The 10661-nt window shown below is 40.8% G+C and overlaps 1 protein-coding gene across 2 annotated transcripts in view; it reads right to left on the reverse strand.

Moving 5' to 3' along the window:
* Positions 1 to 3723: 3723 nt before the first annotated feature.
* Positions 3724 to 10661, reverse strand: part of LOC138043661 (lipid droplet-regulating VLDL assembly factor AUP1-like) — an 18186-nt gene continuing 11248 nt past the window's right edge. Inside the window, exons 10-14 of one of the 2 annotated variants that reach the window (XM_068890032.1) lie at positions 10331 to 10382; positions 7451 to 7703; positions 6427 to 6560; positions 5465 to 5568; positions 3724 to 4620 (exon numbers count right to left, since the gene is read on the reverse strand). In XM_068890032.1, coding sequence (XP_068746133.1) covers positions 4587 to 4620; positions 5465 to 5568; positions 6427 to 6560; positions 7451 to 7703; positions 10331 to 10382 — 577 coding nt within the window. In that variant the 3' untranslated portion in view covers positions 3724 to 4586. Of the gene's footprint in view, positions 4621 to 5460; positions 5569 to 6426; positions 6561 to 7450; positions 7704 to 10330; positions 10383 to 10661 lie in introns of those variants that run through there. The other variant, XM_068890033.1, reaches the window with a different exon arrangement.

Here is a 10661-nt window from a genome sequence, read left to right on the forward strand (position 1 = left end):
TTGCGTATTATAAACAAGTGTGGCGAGTTCCTTATCTCAAAGAGAAAGCAAATTAGTTCAAGTAAAACTCTATAAACAACTGTGTAGAACACGTACTTAGAATATTAAAGAGAGTGTGTCTTAGTAAACAAAGTAATAAACAAATGTTTGTAATGCTTAATGTAAAAGAAAGCGTGTCGGTCTCGTGGACAACACACGGAGTTGGTGAGTTAGTAACCAGTTAAAATAACAAGGATCAAGGATCAAGAGTGTGCGTGTAACTAAACTACGCAATAAACAAGAACTATATGTGGGTGAGTAGATAACAACCAAACTGCAAAAAATACTTAGCATTCGAAAAGTGGGCAAGGAAGAAAAAGGTTAAATAAACAAATGTGTAGAATATTCTATAATATAGTGAGCGCGTATAAGTAAACAACAAAAAACAAGTGTAGGAAATGCTATCTATTAAGACGGAGCGAGCTTGTAAATATAGCTATATTACAAACGATTTTACAGCCTTCTTGGTATTAAAGAAGGGAAACAACTGGGCAGAAAACTGAGCATAACGAAAATGTGTGTGAGTAAACAAATCGATAAACAAGTGAGGGTAATACTCAGTATCGAGGCAAGTGGGAATAAGTTAGTGAACAGCTTAACAACTTGACTAAAAAGACGGAGAGAATACTCAGTATCAGGGGTTGATTGTTATTTCAAAGCCCCATAAATTAATGAGGAACATACTTATTAGAAATAAAAGTGCGTACAAATAGACAAGTGAAAACAATCTGATAATCATAAATGGAGAGTTCTTTTCATATAGCAAGCATAGTAATAAAAATCTCGATAAACATAGGTAACTTGAAGAACACGTGGTATTAACTAAAATGTGTGTTTAAATGAAGGAAACAATTTAAAAGTGTGTAAAATACCAAGTATTAGAAGAATGAGAACGTTACTAAAGAAGTGAGGAGAATACTTGCTTTTAAAAGAAGGGATGCAGTAAACTACTATAGAAAAAAAGGTTAAGAGTACTCGATATCAGAAATGTGTCACGTGTGAAAGTGTTAGGGAAGTACTTAGTATTACAACGTTTGTGCGTCTTACTTTTCAAATGGATCATGAACAAGAGCAGACAGTATTTAGTGTTTTGACCAATTCAATTCGGCTAGGTACGTCATGTAAGTCCATGCATATGGGTGCCCTGGCTAGGTACGTCATGTAAGTCCATGCATATGGGTGCCCTGGCTAGGTACGTCATGTAAGTCCATACATATGGTCTCCCTGGCTAGGTACGTCATGTAAGTCCATACATATGGTCTCCCTGGCTAGGTACGTCATGTAAGTCCATACATATGGTCTCCCTGGCTAGGTACGTCATGTAAGTCCATACATATGGGTGCCCTGGCTAGGTACGTCATGTAAGTCCATGCATATGGGTGCCCTGGCTAGGTACGTCATGTAAGTCCATGCATATGGGTGCCCTGGCTAGGTACGTCATGTAAGTCCATACATATGGTCTCCCTGGCTAGGTACGTCATGTAAGTCCATACATATGGTCTCCCTGGCTAGGTACGTCATGTAAGTCCATACATATGGTCTCCCTGGCTAGGTACGTCATGTAAGTCCATACATATGGTCTCCCTGGCTAGGTACGTCATGTAAGTCCAAACATATGGTCTCCCTGTCTAGGTACGTCATGTAAGTCCATACATATGGTCTCCCTGGCTAGGTACGTCATGTAAGTCCATACATATGGTCTCCCTGGCTAGGTACGTCATGTAAGTCCATACATATGGTCACCCTGGCTAGGTCCGTCCTGTAAGTCCATGCATATGGGTGCCCTGGCTAGGTACGTCATGTAAGTCCATGCATATGGGTGCCCTGGCTAGCTACGTCATGTAAGTCCATGCATATGGGTGCCCTGGCTAGGTACGTCATGTAAGTCCATGCATATGGGTGCCCTGGCTAGGTACGTCATGTAAGTCCATGCATATGGGTGCCCTGGCTAGGTACGTCATGTAAGTCCATGCATATGGGTGCCCTGGCTAGCTACGTCATGTAAGTCCATGCATATGGGTGCCCTGGCTAGCTACGTCATGTAAGTCCATGCATATGGGTGCCCTGGCTAGCTACGTCATGTAAGTCCATGCATATGGGTGCCCTGGCTAGCTACGTCATGTAAGTCCATGCATATGGGTGCCCTGGCTAGCTACGTCATGTAAGTCCATGCATATGGGTGCCCTGGCTAGCTACGTCATGTAAGTCCATGCATATGGGTGCCCTGGCTAGCTACGTCATGTAAGTCCATGCATATGGGTGCCCTGGCTAGCTACGTCATGTAAGTCCATGCATATGGGTGCCCTGGCTAGCTACGTCATGTAAGTCCATGCATATGGGTGCCCTGGCTAGCTACGTCATGTAAGTCCATGCATATGGGTGCCCTGGCTAGCTACGTCATGTAAGTCCATGCATATGGGTGCCCTGGCTAGCTACGTCATGTAAGTCCATGCATATGGGTGCCCTGGCTAGCTACGTCATGTAAGTCCATGCATATGGGTGCCCTGGCTAGCTACGTCATGTAAGTCCATGCATATGGGTGCCCTGGCTAGCTACGTCATGTAAGTCCATGCATATGGGTGCCCTGGCTAGCTACGTCATGTAAGTCCATGCATATGGGTGCCCTGGCTAGCTACGTCATGTAAGTCCATGCATATGGGTGCCCTGGCTAGCTACGTCATGTAAGTCCATGCATATGGGTGCCCTGGCTAGCTACGTCATGTAAGTCCATGCATATGGGTGCCCTGGCTAGCTACGTCATGTAAGTCCATGCATATGGGTGCCCTGGCTAGCTACGTCATGTAAGTCCATGCATATGGGTGCCCTGGCTAGCTACGTCATGTAAGTCCATGCATATGGGTGCCCTGGCTAGCTACGTCATGTAAGTCCATGCATATGGGTGCCCTGGCTAGCTACGTCATGTAAGTCCATGCATATGGGTGCCCTGGCTAGCTACGTCATGTAAGTCCATGCATATGGGTGCCCTGGCTAGCTACGTCATGTAAGTCCATGCATATGGGTGCCCTGGCTAGCTACGTCATGTAAGTCCATGCATATGGGTGCCCTGGCTAGCTACGTCATGTAAGTCCATGCATATGGGTGCCCTGGCTAGCTACGTCATGTAAGTCCATGCATATGGGTGCCCTGGCTAGCTACGTCATGTAAGTCCATGCATATGGGTGCCCTGGCTAGCTACGTCATGTAAGTCCATGCATATGGGTGCCCTGGCTAGCTACGTCATGTAAGTCCATGCATATGGGTGCCCTGGCTAGCTACGTCATGTAAGTCCATGCATATGGGTGCCCTGGCTAGCTACGTCATGTAAGTCCATGCATATGGGTGCCCTGGCTAGCTACGTCATGTAAGTCCATGCATATGGGTGCCCTGGCTAGCTACGTCATGTAAGTCCATGCATATGGGTGCCCTGGCTAGCTACGTCATGGTTGCTTCCTAACTCGCTTCTCTTCTTGGGTATTTCAGGGGTGCCAGATCTCTTTTAATTTTTGGCAATACGAAGGAGTGATGCGAGAAATAACCACATAATTTGAATGGAACTTTCCGCAATGTAATTTCAGACCTATTTCCCTTATTAAATCAGCGGCTATTTTCTTAAGTCGTCACAAAAATGTCTGTAAAATATAAGGGTTCAATTCTGGGAAGATGAATTTGGGACATGCACACAGGTTAATAGCTCAAGTTAAATTTTATTCAACCATCATTAACCAGGCATTTCTTAGAAGTAATGGTCACTGGATATTACAGAAGGGTTCAGAGACAAATGCAATGACAGAAGGGATTATTTTAAAGGGCGGACGAGAAGCTCACTTATGATAAACCTTTGGAATATTGCAGCAATTATTTATGATAAAACTATTTTCATCACCGTAAGTTTGGTTTTTCATTCTCCATATTTTTATAACAATGTCCGTGACATTAAAAATGGCTGAACTTCTTATCCTACTTATGGAAAAGAACTTTGATACAACCAGAGACTCCAGTACATGTACATTATTTTTATCGTTTCATCACATAAGGGGCAAAATTATTGAATGCTGATTGGTTGAGACAAGGCATTTTTTCGTAACCATGAGGTCATGATTGGTTAGCTTTAAGTTAGGACTAAAGATCCCAGAAGGCCTTACTCGCTTGTATATTATTTTTGCTTTCCTAATGTTAATCATAAGACAACACTCAAGTACATTTTCACGCTCATGCGCATTGTTCTCAATGAACAAGACAAAGGATCACATCTCTTGAGTATTGTTACAAGATCGAGGGAAAACAGAATATACAAACGAATAAGGTCTCTTGCCTAAAAGATTACGCATTTGTTGCTTATGGTAATACGTGTGTCGCACTATTAAACCAGCGCCAAGCACGATTGGTAATCATTCTTGTTTCCTTTGCTCCCAGATAACACTGTCACCTGGAGGAAGTCCATTTAACGGATGTATTTTTGTACCATGCTCTGGGATAATCCTCCTTCTCATAATTATACACAACTTTTCGATTTCTTCAAGACCTTTGCACTAACATAGAAACACGTACTAGCTTTCTTTCTCCATAGTACCAATAAAACGCCTAGAAAAAAAAAGAATGAAAGCACGTTAGTGGTTTATTGACCCAGGGAGGGGTCAAGATGGCTGGATATTGGCCAAGTTATTTTTCTGCGTGCTTATGGTCCAAGAAAAAGTAGGCTTTTATAGATCTATTGTGCTAGCATAATTTTTGCTGATTTTTAAAAAGTAGCCCTGTTAGCATAATCAGTATATATTTATAAGCCTGAGACCATTTTTGTTCAATGTTTTAGCTGCATTCGCGGTTTGGTAACTGAGAGAGAGCCTCCCTAGGAGGCTGGCAGTCTGGCACGAGATGACGGGACAGGAAATTGCCAGATGGTGTTGGTCACAGTACCTCTCATGCCACGATCGTGGTGCGTTTTTTGGACTTGTTTCGCTCATTTTGCTAAAAGGAATTATTTTAAGAATAGGTGGCATAATTTGGGCAAACAAATATGCTACTTTTACTAGCACAATCTATAAAAGCCCAAGACGAAGTCGAGGTTCACAAACATGCAACAAATAAGAACGAGGCCAATATCCAGCTATCTTGATCAAACAAGCTTGGTCAATAACAGACTTATAATATGGGATAAAACAAAAGAATATTTTATTTGACCGCCTTTATGAAAGAGGTATATTGTGGTCTATGGCCACGTACACACTAGTACGTAGAGAAAACTGATTAGTCACGTAAACTCATTGTGAATACTATTTGATACCTAAAAGTTTTTGCCTGCGCTTCAAATCCCATGCTACGTTACACAGATTTCAATCTGACCGAGTGAGTAGTGAGTAGTAAGTCTCATAAATTAAAGCTCGCTAAGTCTTGCGCAAACTGTGTAAAAAGAATGCTTTTAATTTACCTCCTTGCACTTTCCAACATCATGGCCTTCCGTTGACTCAGTAGTTTTTGTCGTTCCTCTGGAAAGCGTGAGAATGTTACCGTCTGGGGTTTGGTTGGTGCAGCCTGCAACAAGGCAAAATAATAAAAGATCATGGCCGATTTCGTCAAAACTAGATCAGATAGACCATTTTGCAGTTTTGTGCTCAGTTACCAGACCTTTGAATAAAAGCGAGGCTGGGGTTGACCTTGCTCTGATAGAAACCTCACTGCTTTTCTTAAGAAAATAGAAACTCGTTAGCATCACAACAACATGATTAACATAAGAAAAGCAATGAGTTATGTATCACATCTAGGTCAACTACAGCCTCGCTTTTATTCAAAGGCCGGGTAACTGAGCACAGAACAGTAAGACGGCCTATTGCGCCCAAACTGAAAATTTTTTTTTGTTGACAAAATAAATCTAATTGCGACAAGAAAATGCGCTTAGTAAAACTAACAGTCATTTAGACAAACAACTGAATTGTGAGTGCCGTGAGTCTGGTCTTTTGAATTTGCACAATATTCTGCATTGCAAATTTCTTTGAAAACACCAATGCAAAACAGTTTGTGACGAAAATCCAGATCCACGCCCCTCACCAATTCAGTCGTGCGAAAAATGACTGCTACTTAGGCTGACTTTAAGTTATTGTACCTTTTGCAGCACAAATAAATTGCATAGTCAATTAAAGATTATAAATTAATGGATGATTCTTGCACCAGTTTGCGATGAAAACTCAAGAATAGACCCATGCCTCTCGCATCACGGTTGTGATTCCAAATTACTGCTAGTTCTGCCAAGTTTATGTGGCTTGCACAGCACAGAAAAAGCGAAATTCTGAGTAATAATGGTGACATGTTTGCTTTGGATGGGGAGATTTATGGAACGAAAGATACTTAAGCTTAGCTGCACTTTAACATACACACCGAAGCTAAGAGACATACCTCATCAGAAACTGCTTTGGAACCTCTGTTGATATCATTGCATGTATCCGTGTGGTTGATTTCTTTCTCTGGTACGTAGCTGAGTCTTCCTTCCAGAATATTGGTTATCGTTGTGTCCACACAGTGTGTTCGACCTAAAGCAAAGTTCCAAAAAATCGTGAAATGGTGATAGTTACTGATTTTTTACATGTGTATCCAGAGAAGATGCATCGTTTCGATAATGCTGTTGTGGACAAAGTAGAAACAAACAAAGGCCGTGTTTGTTTGTGGTCAACCGTTTTCAGATGATTGAGATTTTTCGTGTTTTTTTTAATGGGGGAAAGCCATTTTCGGTTGGTTTGGTGGATGGACTCTTTCAACCATGCGTACCATTTCCTATATTTTTTGCCGCCTTTCTTATAACTGGTCAAGCACAGCTCCAGTTGCCGTGACTACTCAAAGGAAACCAGGCGTGAAAACGACTTGAACCCTGCCCTTCCAAAGAGCCACCAAGCAATCTCGGAGCAGGTCAATTCTGGATTCATATTCTACCCCCCAAAAGGAGAAAGTACATGGTGGAAAATAAGTGGACTTAGCCATATATTAAACTATGGATATTAAATGATTTCCAATGAGAACGTAAACATTTATTCATTCTTTATCAAACAAAACACCCTGGACTTCAGTCATTATCATACCATTTGCTATGAGGGCAACCTCAACCTCAATCCCACGCTATGACTTAAATAAATTTGAGTGATTGGAAACAGTGGTGCACTGTAAAAAAGAATCTGTGCGAAACACAGTTGAGTCTCTCGCAAGTGTTGAACAGAGAAGTTGTTATATTTCCTAACCCCAGGAAATTAAGGAAGAGATGTATTTTTGCGATGACTTCGGATAATCGAGTGCCCATGGCAAGAGTCAACCACCTTTCATTTTCTAGTTCGGATGCTTTACCACGAAAAATAGTCTCCTTTCACACCACATAACAACATCAGCGTGGAGGAAATGTTAATATCTAAGGAAGGTAATAAACACCACATACTCAAGTCTTGTGCTATCGCTGTCGACGGCACCTGTGGTAACACCTCCCTCACTTGTTTTACCATGCGCGTAAGCCTTGTATTGGGACTGGCATTGTTAATCCGAGCCTCTTGCTTTGGAGCAGTCGGGTGACTGGTTTGGGTGGGTGCTGGTAATACGGTCTTTGACGCGAGCATTTCTATTTGCTTTATTAATTCCACAACGTCTTCTGATGAATAATTTGTGGCTTCGACTCCCAGAGCACTGGCCATATGCTAAAAAGTGAAACAAAACAGGACAAACAATATGTTATTGGACGAGTTCATTTAAGACATGCATCAGGATCAGAGATAGGGTTCCTGGGACGTCCAGGGTGTCTCTGTAGTTTAATAAGGCTACTATGGTTTCCAAACTCCTCAGCCGTGCAGCAAACTCCCATGGCAGGATATTCAGGAGCCTGTAACACTGACAAGAAGTGGAAATTGGAAGGAAAGGGAGATTTAAGGAGACGTGAGCCACACGTTACGATCAACAAATGTTTCATATGACCGAAGGGATCTTGCGCACATGCACCCAAGGTAAGCACCACTGACTGCTAAGAGAGTAAGTTGATAAACCACCCACAGCATTTAGTACAATTTGTTGCTAAAGTAAAACAAAAGACGGTTTCATTGTTCCACGCATGGGCAAAAAGTAAAACAAACAAACAAAACAAAACAAAAAAAAAAAAAAGTTAAAAGGAAAGAGAATGAGTGAATAAAAGTAAGTTAAAAGTACCAAAAGTATCTTTTCCTTTCGGCTGAGAAAAAGTTGCAACAAAGATCCAGGCATTCCTCAGGAGAAGTCAACCTGGTTTTCGTTTTTTATGAAACAATTGGATGCAAATAGAGAAGTCGCGCGCATATCCAGAATAAAACCTTTGGCCTCCAAAAGAAACAAATTATTCGACATTTTCTGTGTAAACCAGTGTAAACCAGTGGAACGTACATGTGCGTTTAAGTTGTATTTTCCATAGCATCTCTTGAATTGCTGAACCACATCTGGTTTACATACCGTAAAGTTCCGATAGTAACGGCGCCCCTAAATTTAATGCCAATTTTTTGTAGCCGCTAGTAAATCCCGAAAGTAGCGACCCCCCCTCCCCCGAAAATAGCAAGACCTTGAGTGTTTTTAAATGGTATACTGTAGACCATTTATTTGTCAATCAATAGTCCAAATTTTAGTGTACAATAATATGTTCGTGCAGTGTAACAAATTGTTCAAGATAAAGCACTTACAACAAGGGGAAGCTTTATTATGCCACCGTTCGTCCTTGACATCAGTTCACTGATGAAGCGTCATCGATGTAAGAACTACCGTAAACCGGTATAATTTCGTATTAACAACAGGAACGTTTCGTCAAATTGAAATTGAAAACTCTATATAGTTTTCTATAGAGTTTTTTTCTATATTTATCACTGTTATCTTCTTCTTATGAACACAATCTATATATATGGAATGCAAATAAAATGTTGTTCGTTTTAATTTTATGTTGTTTATTTTTTATTTCGGAAAAAAAGCTCGCGCCAGCTCTATTTATAAACGATTTTTGTTCCTCGAAAAAAACGACCCTCTGAAAGTAGCGACCCCCAAAGGCTGCTAATTCCGAAAGTAACGAGGGTTGCTACTATCGAAACTCTGTGGTAGTCAGTTTTATCCATTACTACCACGTCTGAGCCCTTATCAGGCTTTGTGATAACCATAATAATAATAATAATAATAATAATAATATAATAATAATAATAATAATAATAATAATAATAATAAGTGTTGTATAGCGCACTCTCCAAAATTGACCAAATGCGCTTAACATACAAGAAAGATAACAATATCAATCTATATAATCAACTTATAACAATATCATCTCTCTTTTCAAGGTGACTTATCGTTCTCAGCATTGCTTTCGGTGGTGCTGAACCTCTACGCTTGCTTTAATAAAGCGCAGAGTTGCGGTTGCTACCTAATTCTTTTTTACCGCTGTTGAGTTTCAGTTCTAGTTTCCAATAAGCCTTCTCAAAGGTTGCATGGATTTCTCTTGATGATGCCGTCTGCACAAGACCAGCTTTTGGCAGAAAGATAGCCTGTACACCGCGCACTGGTGGCTCAGTTGGTTGAGAATCGGGCTGTCATGCGGGAGGTAGCAGGTTCGAACTCCCATATAAAATGAGGAGGGATGCTCGTCGTCTCACTTAGGGTGTTCTGGGCAAAACGCAATCATATGAAGTCGTGATTGTCTCCTTTTGGGTTGCGCGCAAAGAAATATAAAAGTGTATGTTTACTGACTATATTATTAATTTTCTGTTTTTACTTGACTGATTCATATGAGTAATTTTTTAGAAATCAATTTTGCTATGAAAATAAGCGATAAGAAATCACGACGTTTCGACCTCTCCAAGGTCATTTTCAAGGTTAGGGTTAGAGTAAAAATTTTAGCATAAACATGACGAAGCTAGTTAAAACTTGATATGTAAGAAGGTGCTAGAAATATTGAAAACGATGTCAACGATATCAATAGCAGATGAGTATTCATATTAGAAAGATCTCAAGACTTCTAAAGTGTAACTACTGACAAGAACATAATTACACGTATCTTCTTACAGGCTGTCTTTCTTCCAAAAGCTGGTGTTGTGTAGAGGGCTAAACTTCACTCTACCACAGCGAAGATCACCGAGAGGAATCCATGCAACCTTTGAGAAGGTTTATTGGAAACTAGAACCAAAACGTAATGATAGCGGTAAAAAAGAATTAGCAGCCACATCCAAATCCGCTGTGACACCGCCTCTTAAGCTTCAGCTTGGAGATGCGCCAAAAAGTGAAACTGCCCTCCTGAACTCCCAGCATCACCAGTTTGTGAGGAACAAACCTTTTGAACGTCACCAAAATCATTTGATGTTAATTCTAGTGGACGAAGGACCCTGTACAAAAGAAAAAAAAATTCTGAGTATTTAAAAATATTCAGAAATTACTTGACTGGCAGAGGGGTTCACCAAAGACTCTTGGAACTTTTTTGGGATGTAGTATTTTCTGGCAATAGCACAAGATCTTACTTTGAGTGGAATTTTCCACAATCACATGTATAATATTATTGAGTTTTAACTGTGACTAGAATAATTGTGTACAACATATCTTAAGTGTTCAGTGGGAGTCATGAGAGCAGCAATATTTTATGACCCAGTTAAAGTTAAACCACAGAG

The sequence above is a fragment of the Montipora capricornis genome, chromosome 3 (assembly GCF_036669925.1).
Source record: "Montipora capricornis isolate CH-2021 chromosome 3, ASM3666992v2, whole genome shotgun sequence".
Classification (NCBI taxonomy): domain Eukaryota; kingdom Metazoa; phylum Cnidaria; class Anthozoa; order Scleractinia; family Acroporidae; genus Montipora; species Montipora capricornis.